The 24,690-nt window shown below is 35.8% G+C and overlaps 1 protein-coding gene across 3 annotated transcripts in view; it reads left to right on the forward strand.

The window, feature by feature from the left end:
- The first annotated feature begins 4,108 nt into the window (after positions 1-4,108).
- Positions 4,109-24,690, forward strand: part of Tmem168 (transmembrane protein 168) — a 35,214-nt gene continuing 14,632 nt past the window's right edge. Inside the window, exons 1-2 of one of the 3 annotated variants that reach the window (XM_004865285.3) lie at positions 4,109-4,212; positions 8,322-9,578. In XM_004865285.3, coding sequence (XP_004865342.1) covers positions 8,451-9,578 — 1,128 coding nt within the window. In that variant the 5' untranslated portion in view covers positions 4,109-4,212; positions 8,322-8,450. Of the gene's footprint in view, positions 4,474-8,321; positions 9,579-24,690 lie in introns of all 3 variants that reach the window. The other 2 variants (XM_004865283.4, XM_004865284.4) reach the window with 2 other exon arrangements.

Consider the following 24,690-nt stretch of genomic DNA (forward strand, 5'->3'; position numbering starts at 1 on the left):
CTTAATGGCCCTTAGAGATTGAAGGCAAAAGGCTGAGGTTTAAGTTTCTGCTCTTCCTTATGAGTACCTGAAACAATGTAGTTTCTCTGGACCTTAGTTACCTTACTGGTAAATGGTGATGAAGATATTTACATCATTGGATTTTTGTGAAGATTATATAATATAGATGAAAGCACTTTGTAAATTGAAACTGTTACACAGAATTACAAGGGAGATTGTCTATGGGGGAAAAGCATTAGTTTAGCCTTAGGCCTGCACTGAAAAACTGAAAGAGGAATTGAAACAAGAATTAAAACAAGAGTGAACACAGGAAGAGATGATGTGCGATTCATCTGTGGTTCTCTGCTACACAGGACCGGAATGTACGACAAGATCAGTCATCACGCCTACGATGAGTGCTACTCCATTCTCCTTTTCTTGATTATCTTTTATTATCATAGTTGTATTTTACACAGGCCTTTCTAATCCAAACTAACACCTCTAGGTGCAACTCTTGGCGTGAAGTACACAGACTTGGCTTGCATAGAAGCAAGTGTTGAAAATGGATGTTCTAGCTATTAGAATCATTACACTACCATCAATAACCACAACCTAGAATCTCCTGTCATTGAAATGGTTCCCAGGTGGCTATTTTATATCCAGGTATTTGGCTGTGGATATTGCAAATGTCAGGAGCTGACCCTGACACTTCTAATTTTAAGACAAACATCATCAGGACAAGGAGAAATTAGATCAAGTCCTGTGGGCTTCAGGTGCCAGGCTAACAAATTCAGACTTTATTCTGTAGCCTGTAGAAGTCACTGCTTTTAATTCCAGAAGTGACAAAGAGTAGCACTCTGAGAATGTCAACCAGGGACCAGTGTAATGGATTAGAATGGATGAGGCTGAAGTTGAGATGACCAGCATGCAGGAGGTTACCAAAGTAATTAGGGCATTAGGACCTCAACCAGGGTAGAGGCAATGGAAGTTGAAAGGAAATGATAAATGAAATAAGGTGGGTGAAAATAAAAAACACACGGTCTCTCATAATGATCAGGTTCTTTTGGTAAATAAGGATAGCTCTTAATACCTCAAGATTGATGAGTGCTGTCACCTCCTTTACTATTGGTGGTGCCCTACAATGAAAGCCAGTCTCAGACTGAATGCTACTACATAGATATTTACTAGTGAGCAGACACAACAATAGTTCACCAACAAGACTTTGTGGCAAAGTACTAAAGAGCAGCACGGATGCAGGGAGCCACTCTGAATGATTTCAGTGTGCTAGGCTCAGCAGGTTCTTCTACCACATTCATGCAAAGGCAGAAGAGCCTGTACAATATTCTAGCCACCTGCATATCCTAAAGACCTCTCATTTCCACAATGAAAAATCCCTTTGAATCCTTTATACTAATTAACCTACCTCTAGTGCAGACTTGCAGAGTGATATTGAAAGCATTTGTACATCCAAATGTGTAGTGAAGATTTCTAATTAGTGTCTTTCAAATGCTAATTACCCACCCTAGAGTGTGCAGATTAAAGTTAACTTTCAAACATATATATATATATATACCTCTTCTGGAAATATCCTAAGTATACAGACAATAAGCCCCCAAAATGATTTCAAAGTCACAAGGCAGAAGATCCTGTTTGAAGCAGATAAAAAAGCACTGTTTTAAATGAGGGGTCTTGTGCAAAGCAACAGAAAATAGATGTAGCAGTTTTATGCAGAAAAAAATTTATTAGAGGATATGAGGTAGCTCAAAGGATTGCTGGAGACAGTTGAGATTTGGATCTATGTGGCCTGAGACTAAGACAGTTAAACAGGACAGAGTCTATAAGGAACTAAACAAAAATTCACATAGACTATAATAGGCTATAAAACCAATTAGGAGAGAGCTCCCAGGTTGCCCTGGCCAAGAACAGAAATACTGCATCTCTGCATCACTAATACTGATTGCTAGAAGCTTCCCAGACAACCATGCTCACTACTGTCTCAGGTGCTTACCTTGCTGTGCTCCAGCAGATGCCCAGGAGATACAGCTTTCCATACTTACTATTTTTGAGTCATTGGCTTCTAGCTATCACACTTGATTGGTTGATCATGTATTTCATCTTCAGCCACTGGAATCCTATGGTGGGGAATTCTCCAAACACATAGAAGCTTTGGATAGTAGGCATCAAAACAAATTATGTGTCCATTAAAGATTGAAATAAAAATGATACCAAAACATCCTAGTAGAAACAATCAGCAGGTAGTTGGAAAGCCGATATTGGTACATATCCCCTAGAGAACCAGAGTTACAGATTTGGGAGTTGGCTAGTGATTGTACTTAGAATTACACTCAAATCGTCATCTACATATTCAGAATCTGAATCCAAGAGGAGTGGTTTAACCTTACGTTATGTGCCACCCATATCAATCCCCAACATTTACTAGATGAAATGAAGTTCAGGAAAACTATAACACTAATATAAAAAAAGTGGAGAGAAGCAGTGATTTTTTGAGGGTCTATTATATATTATCATCATTTTATTTTACAATTATTGAAATGCAACTCTATATCAGGCACTGTGGTAAGCTCATTTAATAAAACTCGACATATCAGTACATTTCAGCAAATGAAAGAGTTGGGGAATGGGTGGGAATTCAAGCTGAGGGTGAAAAGAGGCCAGACTACACAACTTGTCTGTACTTATTTAAGGATGGGGGTGTGGAATTCAACCCAACAACTCACACATGCTAGGCAAGCACTCCTGAGCTACACTTACAATCTGACTTTGAAGATTCTCAGAGATTTATCCTAAGGGGATAAACCATCTAAAGGTTTTAAGGTATTTTTTTACATACATTCCACAAATCCACACAATTACCCAGTAAGATAGGTGTTAGCATCCATGTCCACATAAGGTAAGAAAACTACAAGCAGTAGACAATGACTGTAGGAGCAGTCGGCAGACAGGCAAGAGTTTTCTGGAAGCCAACTTCCTTGTAAAATCCAGTTTCAGCAAAAGAACCCTCCATCCCCTTATCTGATCAGGTCTCTCCTGCTCTGCTACCCTCCAAGTGATTTCTGGTCAACCTAGCCTTTCTTCAAAAAGAATCCCATTAGGTCCCTTTAGCCAGAATTCCTTTTACTCCCATGTTTTCCTCTTGGTAATTTTATATCCGTTGGCCCATGCCACAGGGCTCCTTCCTTGTAAATTCCCACTTGCTTATGCTCTATTATGAGTCCAGCCCAATCTCTCTCCCCCACTGCAAAATGGTCTCGCATTGGCCGCTATTCTAACAGCTATGGTCTTAACACAGACTTCTTAAACATGCTTCAGCAAATATCATTGAACTTTTTAATACTACTTTATATCAGAGGGCGAAAAAGTTTCATTGAATATTCACAACAATCTTGTAAACATTTCATTGCTATTTTATAGATGGAGAAATCAAGATCGCAAACAGGATTCAAATTCCAAGACTATCCTGCTCCACAGCTTTTATGAAATGGTCGTCCAAATACTGTACTGTAGTATCTCCATACTCAGGGCATTCACAATACAACTGAGAATCAGCCATGGAGTCTGAAGAAACCTCAGGGCCAAGGAGAACTACGTGCTGGCAGAGTAAAAACCGGTGAATTAAAGGTATGCTTCATTAAAAGCCAAACGATAGGGGGTTAAAACGTGGGCCGGGGATTTATTTCAATGGCACCCCGCCTGCTTCGCAAGTGCAAGGTCCTGAGTTCGATCCCAGGTACCAAACCAAACCAACCAACCAACAACAAAAACAAAACATGGGCCCGTAGCCCAAGTCAGGAGAGGGCCAAAATTGTGCCATATATATATTAAAGAGCGGCAACGACTCCTGCAATATTTACGAACCACGTGTAGCCGTCACGCCCACTTGCCCCAGTTTCCGATCCTGACTGAATAGAGGCCTAGATGCTTGATGTGTCTGATCCTTGGTGGGCTTCCCGTTTCCAGCGCTCCATCGTTAATTCCAGGTCCTCAGGACGAAGACTACGCAGTATGTGGGACAACTGGCATTCTCGCCACTCCAGGTGCACCAGGGTCTGCCCTAGCGCGGGTTGTGAAGAAAGGTCAGGCAGAAGGCAGGCTTCTTAAGGAAGTGCGCGGCGCGGCTTGACCCCGGCGGCGTTCCGTACCGCGGAGAATGCTGCGGCAGAAACATGGCGGCCGGGTTCGGTCCCGTCACTGAGAAAGTTTCTACGGAGACTGGTTTGTATTAGTGAGCGCAGCCTCGGGCCCTCTTACCCCCTGGCTTGACACCTCTCTGTGCCAGTCGCAGGCTCAGTCCTCCAGGCCTTCTGTCACCTTCTTACTTTGTTGGCCTCAGAGCAAGTTGAGAGGTGCCCACGGCCGAATCAGGTAGGGGGACCGTGGCGTGAACGGCGGGCCGCGAGACCTGAGCACAGAAACCGCCCAGGGCCCCGCGAGGTCCAGGCCGCAAGCCCCGCCCGCCGGCATCCCGGGGCGGGGGTAAGGATACCTACCCTTGGAGTTGGTGAGGGTGGCGGGCGGCGGGTGTGGGATGCTTCTCCTCATGTCTACCGCTTCAACTGGGCGCGACGTGCCGGTGCCGGTGCCGGTCGCCTTCTCCGGTAGTTAAGTGGTGGGGAGCAGATCCTGGCTCCTGATCCGATCTTCCCACCTCTCGCTAGGAGGCTGAATAGGAACTGCTTGCCATCACCAAAGAATTTAATATTCGAAGTGCCATTCTCTGATGAGATGGGTCAAGAGTTATCCTGAACTTAGAGAGCCGAGAGACTGACATTCCTCCACCCTGGCTTCTCAGTCTGGTTCTTTATGCTTTTGATACTTGTAGAAGGAACAGAAAAAGTTTCCAAGTGAAAGGTGATGCAAGTGATTGAAGCGGTTCCCCAGAAATACGACAGGAAGAGAGAACTTACTAGTTTGGAGAAAGTTGGGTGAATTAAGTGAAAAGCTGGAGTGAGGCTGGAAGCGAAAGAATCCAAAAATTCATGGAATGTCCTTTAGCTGTATTACTTAACAGCGGTGGGATATTAGACGTTATTTTCTTTGTGTTTTATTAAGTGTTCAATAACTGATTAGCATTATTGTTATAGTTATTTCATCTTAGACTATTATTTAAACAAGTTGTTGAATACCAGCTTGCTGACAGCCAGACCTTCTGCTAGACACAGGGCATACAATTATTGAAGTCAAACCGATGATGAATACTTTTTTCTATTATAGGAAAAGTACAAGAATCATATAGGGGGGTCATGGGTGATGGGCCTAAGAAAATGATTTAAGAAGAGACCTGAAAAGTAAGGGAAAGCCAGGTGTAAGGACAAGTATGTGCAGGAGGAGAGAAAGGAATGTTCCTAGAGAGGGAATAATATTTTTGCAGTGCAGAATTGAAATATCAGTATGTCTAGAATACAAAGTTTCAGAGGAAGAGTTATGACTGACTATGCAGGACAGTTGTTCTGGCCCAATGTAGAGTGCTTTATAAGGCTTTACAAAGAGTTTAGACTTTGTTGCTAAAGACAGTGGGAAGCCTTTGGAGAGTTTGGAATAGCAAAGTGACTTGATACATTTTGGCTTTAAAATGAACGCTTCCTATAGAAGAGCTGGAGTGGATAAAGAGGGGCATTCAAGGATGAGATGATGGTGGGCAAAACTGGAATGGTGACTTTGGGAATGAAAAGAAGAAATATCTAAGATGTTTAGGAAGAATAGATGGGAACTGTTGAGGGTTAAATGGTAGATGATGAAGGAGAAAAGAGTAATAAATGGGTTTGTTTGTCTTTGTGATGTAAGGGATCAAATCCAGGGGTACCACATGTCCAAGGAAATTTTATAAAATAATTAGATTCTAGTAGTGATTAGTGAACTTTCCCATGTACTTATTGGCTTTCTGTGCTTTGTTTTTATCTGCCTTGGTGTAATTTTCTTTTAAATTGTTAGTGCTGGAAGACCAAGGAGAAAGTATGGTGAGCCTTTTTTTTTACTCTCTAATTCAGGCTATTTGTCTTTTTGAAGAAGAATTTTGTAACTTAGCCATTTAAAAATAATTAATTGTGTTGTTTTGGTCCATATGAAGGTGGCTGCATATATTCTGTGATATGGATGTATTATGTTATGTAATTGAAGATTTGGAAATAATTGAGATTACTCAAAGAAAGTGTGTAGTAAGAGAAGAGCCTTCATTTGGGGTTGAGTAGCCAAAGGTTGAGTTAATAATGGAGAGCTTTTAAGGAGGGACCCATGAGTTAGAAAGAAAATCTAGAGACTTGGTCTATGGAAGTCAAAGGAAGAGAGAGTTTCAGATGAGAGGACTCATCAGTCATAAAGGCTGTTGAAAGTATTCACAGGACACTGAGTTAAAAAATTACTCTGTATTTAGGAATTTACAGGTCATTTCAGAATTTGGTAGAACAGTTGTGTGGTAGGAACTATTCTTTAATGTCTTGAAAAGTGAATGTATGAGAAGTGATATTGGCAGTCAAGAAGGGGAAAGGTGATTGAACTTGGAAGAAGAGATGGGATGAACAAGGATTGTTTTTGATTTTGGGTTTTTGAGACTTTTTTTTTTCTTGTGTTACTTAAAAAAAATCTGGCTTACAGGTATTTAAGTGAAAGGAGTAATGTTCTGAAAGAGAAAAAGGGGGAGAGGTACATAGTATGAATGAATGATTTAGCCTTAAGAAGGGAACAGCCTTGTTTCCAATTATACAGAAATGTAGTTAGAAGTGGTTTTGTAGTATTGGGAATGCAGGTGAGCTTCCTTCTGATAACTGTGAAGGCGGCAGAGTTGTGATGAAAATGTTATGGGAAGTAGGTATCAGAAACTTTAGAAGGAAGAGAGACTTGAATACAGAGAAAGATGTTGATCAGGAAAACACAAAAGGATGTGTCATGAATTTAGTGTAATGATTTAGCAGAGTGTAATGATTTCTTTCTCTAGTGGTGTTCAGTAGTCTGAGCCCAAACCATACCATCTCAGCCTTTTGAGAATGTATATCTTAACATATTTGGTGAATGATTCTGTAACACACAGATTTTAATATATTAAAAAAACACAATTCAGTGCCTTCCAGATGTTTTCAGTTTCTCATACTTAAATAAAAAGATAAACCAAAAGTACTAAAGACATTCTCATTAGTATTGTGTTACCTTAAAAAATGATTGAAAATGTAGTTGAAGAAAATCAGTTAACTTATTAATAAGTAAAATTACTAATAATGCTAGGAACCTCCCAGAGACACTGAGGTTGTTTCAGTAATATTCTTCCTCAACCAAAGTAGTACTTAATAAGTTAATTCCAGGTTATCTCGTGTTTCTGTTGAGTCTTTGTACTGCCATTGAGAAACTATAAACTGATGACAAACTAGTATTATTTGTTTATTTTGTTGTTAGTGCTGTGCTGGAAAATGAACCCAGCGCCTGTTAGACAAGCACTCTACCATTCATTGAACTATATCCCCAGCCCGCAAACTACTCTTTGAATATTTGAATTCAGTTTCAATATTGTATGAGCATAAGTCATTACAAGAGATAAGTTCTTTGGAAGAAGTATATTAGAATATTTTGAGTAATTATCAAATGGTTGAAGCATTTTTTAAACTACTGTCATATTTTAGGTGCAATTTGTGGGGGCATTTATATTTGGAATAATTTTTGGGTCTTCTAACAAATAATCTTTGTAGTACCTTTATAAAAAATAGAATAGAAAAAGATCTTCATTTACTTGACAGTGACTGTTGATCATCATTCCAGTTTTTAAAATTTTGACTTGCTGCAGTTATATTTAGATTGGAAGTCAAGTTTTCATTATCAGAATATTTAGTAGAGGTAAAAGTTAAAGAACAATTATAGCTATTTTTAGGGATTGAGTAACTTAAATTTCACTTCTAAGTAAGTTTATTAGTTAAAGAGTATAAAATCTAAGATTTAATAGCATTTTTAGAGCTGCCTTATAAAAAGATGTAGAAGATTTAGGTGGGTTGTAGTGGTTGCTACAAGTAATGATGAAGTAGTTCATTCTGTTTAAGAGCTTAGTGGCTTTCCTGTGTGCTGAAGCCATGGCTATAATCTAAACTCAACTGAACACTGGAATAAGAATGGATTAATCAGATTCTTCATCTCTGGAAGGAATATCCCATTGATGGTGATTTAGTCATGCAGTTTTAGTAAGATGAGTAAAAAATACAGCCATTTTCCTTTGAATAAACTACAGAGTTTTCATGCCAGAAACAGTTACATTAGACATATACAAATCATATTTTAAACTGGATTTCAGAAGAACAGCATGAAATGTTAAGTAAAGTTAACACTGATAATTTTTTTCTTCTTTTTAGATCACTGTAAACAAAATTTCTACCTGAGAAAATGTTGGAATAGGAGTTACCAATACATTGGATTTGTTGGATGAAATACAAGAAGTTAATTTTTGTAACGTGAGGAGAAAACCTGAATTGCTAGATTACATGTGTAAATCACTGCGTTATTGCTTTAGTCATTGTCTCTATCTAGCAATGACAAGACTGGAAGAAGTAAATAGAGAAGTAAACATGCATTCTTCAGTGCGGTACCTTGGCTATTTAGCCAGAATAAACTTACTCGTGGCTATTTGTTTAGGTCTTTATGTAAGATGGGAAAAAACAGCAAATTCCTTAATTTTGGTAATTTTTATTCTTGGCCTTTTTGTCCTTGGAATTGCCAGTATACTCTACTATTATTTTTCAATGGAAGCAGCAAGTTTAAGTCTCTCCAATCTTTGGTTTGGATTCTTGCTTGGCCTTCTATGTTTTCTTGATAATTCATCCTTTAAAAATGATGTGAAAGAAGAATCAACTAAATACTTGCTTCTAACTTCCATAGTATTAAGGCTATTATGTGCATTAGTGGAGAGAATTTCTGGTTATGTCCGTCATCGACCCACTTTACTAACCACGGTAGAGTTTCTGGAACTTGTTGGATTTGCCATTGCCAGCACAACTATGTTGGTAGAGAAGTCTCTGAGTGTCATTTTACTTGTTGTAGCCTTGGCCATGCTGATTATTGACCTGAGAATGAAGTCTTTCCTTGCTATTCCAAATTTGGTTATTTTTGCAGTATTGTTATTTTTTTCCTCATTGGAAACTCCCAAAAATCCAATTGCTTTTGCATGTTTTTTTATTTGCCTAATAACTGATCCTTTCCTTGACATTTATTTTAGTGGACTTTCAGTAACTGAAAGATGGAAACCCTTTTTGTACCGTGGAAGAATTTGCAGAAGACTTTCTGTTGTTTTCAGTGGGCTGATTGAGCTTACATTTTTTATTTTGTCAGCATTTAAACTTAGAGACACTCATCTCTGGTATTTTGTAATACCAGGCTTTTCCATTTTCGGAATTTTCTGGATGATTTGCCATGTTATTTTTCTTTTAACTCTTTGGGGATTCCATACCAAATTAAATGACTGCCATAAAGTATATTTTGCACACAGGGCAGATAACAATAGCCTTGATAGAATCATGGCATCCAAAGGGATGCGTCATTTTTGCTTAATTTCAGAGCAATTAGTTTTTTTTAGCCTTCTTGCAACAGCGATTTTCGGAGCAGTTTCCTGGCAGGTAAGCCTATCTTTTCAATTATGTCAATGTTTATGATATGTGATGAAATGCTAGCTTCTGGAGTTGAAATTAGGATAGTAAGGTCAAGTTCCTAGTTTCAAAAGGAGGTTCTTTTTCAGTGCCTATTTAATTTGTTCATGGAGTTGAACCAGTGAATTTGTTTTGACAGGGTTATTTAGTTTGATCTCTCGCAAAGAGTTACCAAAATGTTAGGAATACTCAGTATATGACCTGCTTCCCACTTCTTGGTTGTTCAGTAGTGAAACTAATAGATTAAAGATCCTTAGAATACTAGCATTTGAATTCTGAAGATTATATTTTAAGCCTTTTATTTTACCCAGGAGGAAACTAAAAGCCAGAGAAAATACTTATCCAGTCACTGGTACTAGACAGAACCAGTTAACCTATCTTCTCCATAGTCCCTGGTCTCACTATAGCACATTTCTGTTATGTAGCCATTCCTCTGAGGATTTTATATAAAAGAGGATTAGATATTTAATACTCTACCAGATTTTTAGAGAGAGACTCTTTTATGAAAGAAAATATGATACAGGTACACTGGCTGTCCTAAAGTGTTTTCTGAATATGTCCCTGTGGACAGATATTCAAACTGTCCACTTGGAGTTTATATCTATAGTAATAAACAACTCAGTCTTCTTTTCTTGGAGCATTATTAACTGTGCACTAACAGCCAGACAATATACTGGGTGCTGAAGATCTCAAGATGTTTCTATCCTGAAACAAGGCCAATTCACATCTATAAAGGGAGGGGGAAGAGACTGGCAGGTAAACAAACAGCTGTGATTACAGTGTGACAAATGCTGTAACTTGAGGCTGGGGTGTGGGTCATAATAGAGTATCCACTCTGCTTGGTGCAGTTTTCTGCTTTGTACCAGTTTTTTGTGGTGTGATTTATAGACATGATGTTAAAGGGAGGTATGCAGACTTGCCTTGGCATAGTGCTTTCTAGTCATTGTGGGTTGGGGAAGGGAACCCATGTGAGAGACAACCAATAATGAAAACATCTTGACTGTTGCCTGAGTTTTATCTTTTTCACTTAGCTCTAGTTGCCAGTGCTAGGGACTATCAGAATTATGATGATGTCAGAAACTCCAGCAAGAGTTTTCCTGTCTCTGTTTCTCTCTGTGTTACCTCCTCTCTCAGCCTTAACTACTTTTTCTTTTTCAAGTCAGACTCCCTCATGGATGTTGTCTTTCCAGGTGATACAAATCCTGTTAACTAAATACTTTCTTGGTCACCAGATTCCTTTTTTCATATACCAGTGATCTATAAGTAGAGTATTTGTTCCATTGGAAGTAAGCAGAAGCTTTCCAAGGAGTAAATCAGCAAAGATAATTTTAAGAGAATCAATTTCCAGATTCTCACCTTCTATTCTACTCTTTGCTAAAGTTAAAGTACTTGAGAATGTCCCTCAATTTAGATATGGAGTGGTATCTCATTGTGGTTTTAATTTCCATGTCACTAATGACTAATATTGAACATCTTTTAATGTATATATTAGTCCTTTATGTATCTTGTTAAAATGTCATTTAAATTACTTTAAAATTGAGGCATTTGTCTTGAGTTTTAAGGGTTCTTTATGTATTCTGAATACAAGTTCTTTATCAGATAAATGATGTAAAAAATATTTTCTCCCAGCCTGGCTTACTTTTTATTTTCTGGGAATGCTTTTTGAACACTAAACCTTTTTAACTTTTTAAAGTCAAATTTATCAGTTCTTACAGACTGTGTTTTTGATATCCTATCCAAGAAATCTTTGCTCAGCCCTAAGTCAAATATTTTTCTCCAGAAGCGTTATCATATTAGTTTTTACAATTAGGCATGTGATCCATTTTGAGCTTTTTTGTTTATGATATGAGGTAAGGATGCTAAATTTTTTTTGTGTATATATCTAATTATTTCAGCACCATTTATTGAATTGCTTTAATATCTTTGCCCAAAATCAAATATAAATGTAAAACTTTATTCTTGAGTGCTTTTGTTATATTTATATGTATATCTTTAAACCAGTACCATGCAGTCTCATAAGGTATTTTCTAATTTCCTTCAAAATTTCTTTGACCTATGGTTTATTTATAATTTTGTCATATGATATCCTAATGCAGTATTTGGGAATTTCCCACATTTCTAATTTAATTCCATATGATTGGAGTGCATAATATGCATAATTTTAGTTTTCTAAATTAAGACTTGTTTTATGGACTGGCGTGTGTTTTATTCCATTTTCATTTGACAAGAATGTTCTTGAGCAGAGTATACTATAAATTCAGTTAGGTCAAGTCGGTTGATAGTGTTGTTCATGTATCTGTATCTTTCTAGTTCTATCAATACTGAGAGGCAATATTAAAATCTCCCTTATAATTGCTGAATTGTCTGTTTCCTCTTTCACTCATCGTTTTTTTTTTTGCCTTGTGTATTTGAAGTCCTGTTACTACAGATAAGAACAGGTCTCCATTCTATCTCCTTACTAACTGATTTATTAAGTAGTAGAGTTCAGTAGTCATACTGGGGCCATATTGCCTGCAAAGCTTAAAATATTAACTATCTAGTCCTTTACAGAAAAAGTTTGACAGTCTTTGTTCTTAACCAGTGCTTCTCATGGGTATATTAGTGATGTGGAGAAACTTAATAAAATTTTGAATATTGGAATTCAATAATTTTGAGAAAGAGCTTGAGACTTCATTTCTAAAGATCGTCAAGGTAGTGCAGAAAGCCTGGTCAGCAGTGCATTTGTTGAGTGACTTATTAATCTAGCTGTTCAAGACTAATGTAAATCTGCGTTGTGTCTGCATTCCCCAGTTAGTTTCTAGGTGGTAACTGCTGTCTGCAGTGTTGGCATTGTGCCTTGCAAGCATTTTGATTTTTTTAACTTAATTTAAATTTAACTAATTTATTGTAGAAAGATTTCCCAAACTCTGCTGTTCTCGGTGTTCTGTGAGATGTTAATGAACATATTCAGAGACAAAAAGTATTCAGAGATACACAGAGAAACATTTCTACATTTACTTGACCATGAAATCTTTGCCTCTACCCTTCATTATTCCCATTACCCATCTCCCCACCCACACAATTTAATCTGTATGTGTGATCTCAGACTTCTGGCAAAGATCTAGTGTCATCTTTATATGAAACATAATTCAGAAAACATCTGTTGCATTTCCACAAATTCTAATCCTTTTGAATGATGGAGTCAGAAAATTATATACTGAAACACAAGTTATTAAGAGCTGTGTGAGGATAAGACCATTTTAAGGAAACAACATGGTAAATCTAAATTTTTTTTTTTTTTTTTTTTTTTTTGGTACCAGGGATCGAACTTGGGTCCTTGCTCTTGCACAGCAGGTGCAAAACCACTGAGCTAAATCCCCGGCCATTAATCTAAATTCTAAGAGCGGTGTCAAATTCTTTAAGTTGGATTTTAATTGATTTCTAAATTGAACTGTTTTTACATAATATTTTTAAGTAATGTTGATACTAATTAACTTTTAAAGAATATATTTAAGCTCATTTGGTACATTTCTGTAAGAGTACATTTCTTTTCCTCACTTTCTCATTAACATATACTTCAGTGGAATTCCAAGGGAGAAAATGTTCCACTAATCCTTAAGGTGAGCAGACCAGATGTGGCAAGAAAAATGAATCAAAGAAACCTTTGGAGTAGATCAGTTTGTCAGCCATAGGCAGAATTGATGAAATGTTAGTCCAGTTCATCAGTTATTTTTCTTTTATGACTCTTTTGATGTCATAGCTAAGAAATCTTTTCCTAACACCATATGAATAGCTTTGTTTTCTGTTAGTTTTACCGAGTCTAATATTGTCAGAATGACTCAATGTGTCCTTCCAAGTCATTTACATTAAAAAAACTGGCATTTTGCTATTAACTTCTGTTGTGTTTTGTTCATAATTAATCTCATTCCAACTTTAAAATGTAACATTACAGCTGTTGTTTCCTACAGTTTTTATTGTTCATTGAATGTGCTATTTGCTTTCCTTTTTTAAACATTTTTTTCTTAGATAAGTCAATGAGAAAGATAGAGTACATAGCATTTGCTGCTAGTTTTGCTGATTAGCTATAGACTTTTATGATGACTGGTAATTCACAGAAGGATAAAAAGGGGAAAGTATCCAGATACCTAAGGTAATCTGCCCCGTGGTGTTTTCTTATATTTAGAAAATGTTTCCAAAATCTTTTATGTGAGATTTTTATATGCCTTCTTGCCAGTCGTTGTCATTTGCAGATTCATTGGAATTTGATGCAGCTTTAAGTGGGAACCCTTTTTACCCAAAGGAGAAAAACCATAATCACAGTTGCTATCTTTATAGGGGAAGGAGTGGCAATCACTGGTATGACAGATGTATTAATATAAGCCTCACATCCGAGAAAGGGATGAAATCCACAGATGTGGCACAGTTTTATTTCTTGCAAGATGGCAGGATCAGCCTTTTACTTCACTTAGCATAGAGAGCAGGAAGTTTTAAAATGTCCTACTAAACTGGAAGCTCATTTTTAAAATTTTTCTTTTGTTTCATGTTTCTTCTTAAAGTCTTGAGCCATTTTTATCTAGATGAGAAGCTCTTTTAGCTTGAAGCTACAATTTTGTTTTATGTATGCTAGACATTATGAAATAGGATGTCTTAGTACATTCAGTGTTGCTACAACAACATTACAGATTGGGTAATTTATAAAGAAATGAAATTTATTAATCACAGTTTGGAGGCTGGGAAGTCTAATGTCAAGGTTCTGACATTTGATGTCCCTTTTGCTACAAAATCCTATGGCAGAAGGTGAGAGGGAGAGAGGGTAAGAGAAGGGGGTAGGGATATAAGAGATCCACCTCATAACCTCAATCCCTTTTATAATCATCATTAATCCAGTCATGAGGGAGACCCCTCATGAACCAACACCTCCTATTAGGTCCTACCTCTTAATATTATTTCACTGAAGTAGAGTTCCTACGCATGCTTTTGAGTGGACACATCCACTCAAAAGTACAAAAGTAAATGCCATTTCCCCTCCTAAAACACCATGAACGATGGTCTGGATATTGTTTTCTTCATAAAGAATGTATGTGATAACAGTTCTTAAAGGATACATTTTGAGAAATTGGTTGTTAGGAGTTTTCTTGCTGAGCAAGCAAGAAGAAATACACTTACACAAACCAAGATTGTATAGGTCAGTAACTGGATGGGGCCTCTTGATGCAGTCGAGAAATACAATAAAAATGAGGTGTGTAAAACTGCTACTGGCTTAACATGGTGTACTGTTGTTTCACAGTAAAGTTTAATAAGTAGAAAGAATATACTAAAATAATGATAAAAAGCAAAAAAGCATAGTATAGCAAGTACATAAGCCAATAACATTTATCAATTACTATATACTGTTCATAATTGTATTGCTGTACTTTAATTTTTAATATTAGTGTATGTTTGAAATGCCTAATAATTACATTCATCTTAGGGAATTAGTACTCTACATATCGTATTTTTTGTTTTTTTGCTTTTGTTGGGTTTTTTGAGACAGGGTCTCACTATGTAGTTCAGGCTGGCCTTGAATTTACTACATAATTTGGGATGACCTCAAACTCACAGCAATCTTCCTGCCTCAGCCTCCCAGGTGCTGGGATTACAAGTGTACACCAGTATGCCTGGCCATGTATCACACCTTAATCATTTTTGTTCCTCCTTGTACCTCTTATTCTCTCATCTCTACCTTTGCCAAATCCCCTTCCCATCTCTACAAACTACTTCCCTGTTTCTCACATCTTGTATTTTTCTCTTTATATTTTGGATTTCTCTTATAAGAGAAACTATGCAATATTTAACCTGTTCTTATTTATTTCACTTAACATTATGGCTCAAGATCTATCCATTTTCCTAATTTAACCTTCTTTATGGCCAAGTACCCCATTGTGTATATATACCACATTTTCTTTATGAGTTCATCTATTGAAGGGCATATAGGCTACTTCTATAATTTAGCTATTGTAAGTTGTGCTGCTATAAACATGGGTATGTATATATCACTGAAATATGATTTTTTACTCTTTTGGGAAGTTATCCAGAGGAGGTATAGTTGAGTCAAATGGAATTCGTGTATTTAGTATTCTGAGGACTCTCCATACTGATTTCTATAGTAGTTGTACTAGTTTGCATTCCTACCAACAATGTTAGAAGGGTTCCTTTTTCCTCACCACCTTGCCAGCATTTGTTGTTTTTTGAGTCCTTGATGATAGCTATTTTCACTGGAATAAGATGAAATCTCAGTGTTGTTTTGATTTGCATTTCTTTAATGGCCAAAAATGCTGAACATTTTTTCATGTACCTATTAGCCATCTGTATTTCTTTAGAGAAGTGTCTATTCATTTCAATGGCCCAATTTTTGATTCGGTCTTTTGTTTGTTTGTTTGTTTTTGGTACTGTGATCCAACTCCGGTCCTTGAGCTTTCGCAGTAGGCGGCGAAACCACTGAGCTAAATCCCCGGCCCCCAGTCTTTTATTTTGGAAAGTCCAATTTTTTTGAGTTCTTTATGTATTCTAGTTAATAGTCCTCTGTCCGAGGAATTCTGTAGGTTGTCTCTTAGCTCTGTTGGTTGTTTTCTTTGCTATGCAGAATACTTTTATGATTGGCAACACAGTAGATCTGTTTGTACTAGCATCACCACAGTGCAGTGTGCTATAGGATTACTAGATAATAGGAATTTTTCAGCTCCGTTATAATCTTAAGGGATCACCTAAGTGGGAACTTGTTCACATATGCATATGTGGTCCATCGTTGACTGAAACATTGTCAAATCTTGTCTGAGTATATTTCCTCTTCTGTTGGCTTTCCAGCATTTAAAAATGAATTGAAACTTTTTTTTTGGTACCGGGGATTGAACTCGGGACCTTATGCTTGCTTGCCAGGCAGGCAGCGGAACCACTGAGCTAAATCCCTGGCCCTTGAAACATTTTTAATGACTACAGATTATTAGGGTTTTTTCCATTTTAATAAGATATACCAGGGCGGGGGATTTAGCTCAGTGGTTCCGCTGCCTGCCTCACAAGTGCAAGGACCCGAGTTTGATCCCTGGTACCAAAAAAAAAAAGCTGTACCATTTATTAACTGTTTTTATATGATAGTCACCATTCAGTGTTTATATATATATATATGTATCAGTTTATTGAATTCTCATTGTACTTTGAGACAGCTACCATTACTGTTCTCATTTATAGATGAAAAATGTGAAACATGCTCATCATAGTGCAACTCCAGGCAATCAACCTTCATAGCCTTCACTCATAATCACTTATTTTCGAGTACTTTCAGAGTTAGAAATGAGCATATAGATTATTTAATCTAATGTTTATTTTGTAAATAAAGAGTTAGTAGACTGCTTGAGTTGAATTCTCATATCAGTGTGGTTGAGGTCTAAAAAAAATTTTTATTTTTATATCTCTTGAGGTTACTCAACCTAAGGATAGATGCTTTTACTAGGACCTTGACAACTATACCACAAACATCTGCTAAACAGCAATTTGCTGTTTAAATTTCTGTTATTTTTCTCTTAATGATCTCATTTTAATTTCAAAATGCTTCTTTCCATATTAAAGCTCCTGTTTATTGGAGGATATATCCCCCGCCATGTGTCGTTGTCCCTGTCTTTCTCTCTTTGTCTTTCTGTGTGTGTGCACAAGCGCTGGGAATAGAAACAGAGCATCACGCATGCTAGGCAAGCAGTGTACCATTGAGCTGTATACCCCATCCCCATTTTATGCATTTCCAGTCCATAGAATAATCTCACAAAATGAATTTTGCCCCTTTTATAGATTCAGGAAATCAAGACTCTAATGGTTAATTAACTTGTTCATATGTACACAGATGGTAAGTGGCTAAACTAGAATCAAATCAGCTTAACTCCAAAGTTTAAGTCATTTGCGTAACACTATGAAGTCACTCAACTTTAAAAATGTAAGGTTACTTGCAAAATGAACTTGAATTTGCTGAACTAAAGTTTTGGACATTTTCTGTGGTTTCTTAAATATAGTTTCTCACATTGAAGAACATTTATATATTGCTTTGTAACATTTACATATTCTGTTTCCTAAATGGACTTCGCTTTAGATTTCTGCATATGTTTCCTAACTCTGGCTTATGTAAGATGACTGATAGAAAAATAATTCTAAACATACAACAAGAATTATGTTTCTTATGTAAATGCTAGATTTTATAAATGAAATTTTGACATTGATGTCTGTATGTTGCTTAGGGAAATTGGTTTCCTGAATACTTTTACTATCTGGAATGGTGAATGTCTTGATCATGACTTGAAAGCCCAGCTAAATAGAGAACTAATATCTAGTAACTACTTTGATTCAAAGACATTATGTTCAATTCTGTCTCCTCTGACCTTTGAGCCATGTCTTAAAAGTTGATAGTAGTTTAACGACGCAAAGGGAGAGAAATACCTACACTTGCGGGTTTTAATCAAATAAGTTGATCTTACTTGTTAGAAGGAATTGTTTAAAATATATTGAGTACTCCAAAATCATAAATTACTTCTGGGTTGAATATATGGTTTACAGACCAGTAAAATTGAAACCTGCTGAAAGTGACAAGTGGCTAAAACATCCTAAATTTATTTTGGTTTTCCCTGGACATATTTGCCATTTATTTGTTAGGATTGTGATTTATTTTTGTTTGTTTTTTGTATTGCCAAACTGTTCGCTTTCATTTGCTATCTTAATAGAATATTTAATACTGTTTTTCTGAGCTCAGAATAACTGTTAGAAGTACTTATGATTTTTTCTTTGTATTTCTGTTTTAAAATTTATGAAGCGTAAAATTTTGTTTTCTAAGTTTTAATTTAAAAAGCAAATAATAACAAATCATCTGTTTTCTATGAATCATAATCAATAGGGCCCTGAATAGTTTTTTCGAATTGTATTGAATAGCATGTTACCATCAGTGTTGTCTTAACCAACAGGTGGTTATTGAATAACATCAATATCCAGGAAAATTTTAATTGGAATTTAAAATTCTTTAACTAGGTTTTACGGTCTATATCTAGATGTCCCCCAAGAGCCTCATGCACATGTAGGTGGGGCTTTTGGAAGGTAATTGGCTTATGAAGGCCATAGCTGGCTTGCTGTTAGGAGATGGGTCTGACTGGAAGATGTGGGTCACTGCAGATTTGACCTGGAAGGCTTCATCTCTCTCCTGGCTGCACCTATTACTTTTTCACTTCCTCCTTGCCACCATGACATAAGCAGCCTCTCCTCCACTGTACCCCATTCCCATGCTGTCTTGCCTTGAAACCTGCTGATATGAATTGAAATATAAGCCAAAATAAACCTCTCCTCCTTAAAGTTGTGGGTGTCTGGTATTTGTCCCAGGGGTGAGGAATGTGACTAAGACATGAGGCTTCTCGTTTGAATCATCTATAAATTGACTAGCAAATGAACTTTATTTTTTACTTAGTTCACTGCTAAAACTGCTCAATACTTTTTCTAATAGTAAAACCTTCAAGATTTTAATTTCACAATAAAATATTAGTTACAGTAGCTTTGAAAATACTTTAATACAGAAGTCAGTAATAACAATTGTAGTCTGTATATATGAATAGCTAAGTAGGACAGGCTCTACACTAATATATTTGGATAAATGTAGGGATAAGTTTAAACTAAATATTTCTAGGCCTGGTTTCAGGAATGGAAACGTTCATTTTCTTTGCAGTAGGAAATGTGGAAAATTTGATAGGTACCATAGTAATAAAGTTTTAACTAAACAAAAATGATGTGACTTTTAAAAAATGAATTGAGGGGGGTGGTACTGGCAATTGAACACATACTAGGCAAGCACTCCACTTTATTTTGAGATAGTATCTTGCTAAATCGCTCTGGCTGGCTTCCAATTTGTGGTCCTCCTGTCTCAGCCTCCTAAGTAGCTGGAATTAAAGGCATGTGCTACCATGTTAGGCTAAAACTGAACTTTTTTTTTTTTAATGGTATTATATCTTTCTACCCGTCATAGTTCTTACCTAGAATTGTCCCACATTGGAAAGAACAGATTTAACAAGAGAAAAACTTATATTAACATGTACACCTCATGCCCACATGGAAGATACCAAGGCATGAGTAAACCTCAGAGATGACTTTGAAGTCAGGCTTACATAAAATTCTTCAACAAAGAACAATAACTTGGAGAAGTGACAAAACAAAGGAAAAGAGCTCTGAGGCTCCAGACTCAACAAACTGTGGAAGGCAAATAAGTTAACGTGTACCTTTGGTGCCATCTCTAGGTTTATAAGAATCCAAACTCATCTTCATTGATCAACCTTACCTTCCTGGTAGAGGGGAAGAGGGACATATTTACTTTTATAAAATTGTTCTTGTTTTTAGGGAAATAAGGGGAGGCTAGAGCGCTTTCTTTGTTCCCTGTTTCTTCTTACATAGTTGTGTTCAGTTCAAAATACTTCTGCCAAAGCAGCATGTTTTAGGATGGCAAATTCTGTTCTCCTACAATACAATGTTCTACTCTTTCTACCATTCACACAAAATTTTGTTCTCTATTCTAAGAGGTCAGTGTTTGTGAATTCTCTTTAATATATGTATTTTTGTTGTGAAATTTCCTAGTAACTCTTGGGAAAGATTATTTTATACACTTGAACTTCTAATTTTTACTTCTAATTCTTAACAGCTATCCTGATTTTATAGACAATGTGCAGGATTTTTTTTTAATGAGGATGCTATTTTCTTGTAATTGTATTTTTTAAAAATCCCCTATCTGTATAGCAAAATAATGAATAAGCAAATAAACTTGCTTGTGCTATTTTTGAGTATACTAGTTTTATTTGGCAGGAATGTTTAAGTGTATCCCTTTAGATAGCAGTGCACCTTCCTTTAGAGTCCTTGCTGTTATTCATTATATTCATAGCTGCTGCACACATCTGCTTATCTGGCCCCTGAAGGCATTTTACCTTCCTTTAAATTATAAGATAGTAATTTAATTTCTTATATTGTTGGGCCAGGGATTTAGCTCAGTGGTTCTGGCTCCTGCCTCACAAGCTCAAGGTCCTGAGTTCGGTCCCTAGTACCGAAAAAAAAAGACATTATAATTTCTTACATTGTTTGGATTTTAAAGGTACTAGTTATGTAAAGTTAAAAGTAGAAATAATAAAGTCATAATATTGTTCGTGTTATTCTTTTGTATGAATGTCTATTAGAAAGTAGTACTTTTTTGTGAATGAAGTTAATTGGTCAAGGCATTTTCAATTATAATGGAGCAAAAAATGGAAATTGAAAAGAAAGTATGAAATGTAGAGCTCTACCTTTCAGACCTACAAAGTAACTGATTAACTTAGAATTTTGTAATAATAGTTGGAGAATTATGTAATTTTAAAGTTTTAAACTCTGTCATAAAAAGTTGATTTTTGAGGGCCGGGGATCTAGCTCAGTGGTTCTGGTGCCTGCCTCGCAAGTGCAAGGTCCTGAGTTCAATCCTTGGTACCAAAAAAAAAAAAAAGAAAGTTGATTTTGTTTATGTAGTTAAATTTTTTTTGGTACCTGAGATCGAACTCGTGTCCTTGTGCTTGCAGGGCAGGCAGCGGAACACTGAGCTAAATCCTCGGCCCTTATATAGTTAAATTTTAATTCAACCAATATAAAAGCTATATATATTCTCTGGAATTTATGAATTAAATAAATATATGTATATTCAACATATATGGTATATAAGAAGATATAGTGTTTATACTAGAAATATATTTTAATACTATTAACCTGACAAATGAAATCATGTAAATATATTCACATTAGTAGCCTGGAAATTAGTTAGAAAATATAATGGAAGTGGTTTCATTCATAACAACAACAGAAAAATAAATGCTCTTTAAAATGAGTTTTAAAAGAAACTTAATGAAACTTTTACAAAGAAATACTATAAAACTCCACTGAAGGTTATAAGAGACTTGAATAAATAGAAAAACATCCTATACCTACTGGGATAGGAAAACTCAGTGCTATACCCTGTAGATATTTGTTAGAGAGGAAATAGTTTTTTTTTTTTTGGTTTTTTTGGTACCGGGGATCAAACTCGGGACCTCTTGCATTTATGCGGCAGGCGCCAGAACCACTGAGCTAAATCCTCAGCCCCTAGGAAGTAGTTTTTAACCCTGAGCTATACCTGGTTTCAAGAGGAGTAAAAAGTAAAGCCCAGGTCCTCTGCAAGTGGGATCTTTGGTAAATTACTTCTTGTTTTAAACTGACATGTTGAAACAAAAGTGTGGAACCATGTATAATACAGTCCTCTTTAAAATTTTTTTTTATTTTATGAAAAAATTAAAATTTCATAAATAATGGAACAATAGTTATTTCACTGTGTATTGTTATCTTAAAAGTAGTTACTCTGAGTACAAGACTTAAACCAAAAAGATTCTTAAAAAAAAGAAACAGGTAACACAAAACTCTTGAATTTGCATTCTGACCTTATGCCTGTTAATGGGCTAACCTAGATTAAGTGACTGAACATTGATTAACATATGTAGACTGGTCTTTTGGTACAGAGTGAGAGACATGGATCAAGTAATTTAGTACAGCCATTTTGGAAATCAGTGTGGAGATTTCTCAATAACCTGAAAATAGAAATTCTATTTCACCTAGCTGTGCTTCTCCTGGCTATCTTCCCAGAAGAACTAAAGTCATCCTACCACATCAATACAGTGGTAACTTGGTTCACAGATGCTTTTGTTTGCAGACAATTTGGTTCACAAACAGAAGCAATTGGCAGAATTTTGTTTTTCTTTGTGAACTCTGCATCAGAGGACAAACACGACCGCGGCCATCTTTCCCACATGAACATGCCCATCTTTTCCAGAGTCGTGGAACAAATTAAGTTTGTGAACCATGATACCAGTTACAAAATATGCATGGCTATGTTTACTCACAATAGCTGAATCAGGGAAATGGCCTATATGCCCATCAACAGGTAAATGGATGAAGAAAATGTGGTATTTACATACAATGGAGTGCTACTGAGCCACAAACAAGGACATTATGACTCATTTGTAGGAAATTGGATGGAGCATGAGATCATGATCCTAAATAGTATGTCAGTCCCAAAAAGCTAAATATCCCATGGTACAGTTTAACATGTTCACAACGAGGTTATATATGCATGATTGTCCCGTATTCATGGCTTGCACCACTAGTGGTTAAAGCTGGTAGGAACATGTTAAAGAGCAAAATAATGAGCCATGTTAAGAAATAGGGAGGTGGCTCAGTAGAAATGGGAAAGGGATCTAGGAAGGGAGAGAGGAAAGTGGGGGCAATTGTGGAGTAAAAATTATCAAAATGTGATATGTGTATGTATCAAACCCCCAAGCTGAATATAATCACTGTATCACAAACATACACTAACTAAACAAAAGATATGTAGACTGTCCCCAGATATGTAGATATAGCCCCAGCTTTCTGGACAAAACAAACTCCTCTAGAAAATAGGCATCATTGTCCTATACCTAAAGTGAATCATATAATAATGTGGGTTTTTAAAATATACAATGTTCAGGTCATATTCAGATGTATACATATACACATAGCACTAAATTCAAGAAGCAGCAGAAAATCTTGAGATGCAGAAATTATCAAATAGCAAGAAAGCCACCAGGCTTTTCTTAAGTTGAAAAAATAAAAAGCAAAGATCAACACATAATAGTAGGAAACTGGAAACTATAGTGACATTGCAGATTTGAAAAAGAACTAAGTAGGAGTTTATAATTGCAAAGTAAAATATCTGAAGTTAATATAGTATACAAACTCATATTGGACAAAGCTGAAACGAACATTAGTGCATCAGAAGATGTGCAAAATGGAACATGGAAGAGGAAAAATATGGAAAATAATGAACAGAAAAAAGGGTAAGAGAGAATACAGTGAGGAGAGCTCGTCTGTCTTTGACTAGACTCCCATACATGAAGGATGGACAAATAGACCAGTAGAAGAGAAGAAAGTCCCAAAACAGGTCCATGAATACTTAATTTATAACAAAGATGACATTGTTTATTATGTGAAATGGTAAATATTTTCAATAATTGGTGCTTGGACAATTGAGTGTTCAGGTAGCAAAAAAATTGGGGTGATGATAAACAAAAATCAATTACATGTAGATCTAAATATGAAGGGCAAAACATTTAGAAGATAATGTAAAACATCTTGATGTTTGGATAGAGGGAAATTTCTTTAAGACACAAAATTACTACAGTTGAGAACTATGGTAAGCAAAAACCAGCATTAAAGAGTTATACAAGGGGAAAAATATTTGCAGTATATCCAACAGACAACTTTTATCTAAAATATATTGAGACCAAAACAAAGCTGTAAATCAGTGAGAAAAAGGCCATTCCCGTAATAAAGTGGACAGAATGTTTTAACGCTTTAGCAAAGATGGAACTCAAATATTAAAAGTATTTAACCTCATTAATAGAGAACTTGATATTTATTAGTTTTGTTTATAAAATGACAAATTATATTCAGTCTAAATGCCAGTAATAGAACGCCATTTCGTCTTAATTTAGAATTATGTTAATAAGTTTATAATATCTAAAAAGTTTGCAGAATATCCCTTTTTGTTAAAGCTACATATACCTGTATGAGTCTGTGTTTATGATAATATACACAGAATAAAGTCTATAAATACTAATTGAGAAAGTAACTTTATATGGTTGATGATACTTAAATTTAATCATGTATCTTTTTAAACTTTTTTATGTTTTCCAATGTTTCTAAAATAAGCATGTATATTTTTTACTAAATACATAATTATATGTAATGTATATTATATAATAAAAGAAAATTATCAAAATATGGCAGTGTATCCATTTCTTCATTACAGGAGTTGCATTTCTATTTTTTATTAAAATTTTCATCAGGTGAATCACTCCTTAGTGTTAAACATGTGCTTATACATATAGGTATACAGCAATAAAAAAAAAATGTGGATAAGTATCAGTAGTCTAAAGAAGTAGTTCAGGACTGAATGACCATTATCTTTCCATTTTTTTTTTCACTTAAATTGGTCCTTTTTTTTTTCTTTCAGTTGCTTTCTCTTTTTAAGATT

The sequence above is a fragment of the Heterocephalus glaber genome, unplaced genomic scaffold, assembly GCF_053883595.1.
Source record: "Heterocephalus glaber isolate CG9 unplaced genomic scaffold, H.glaber_assembly_v1.0 deba00000546, whole genome shotgun sequence".
NCBI lineage: Eukaryota > Metazoa > Chordata > Mammalia > Rodentia > Bathyergidae > Heterocephalus > Heterocephalus glaber.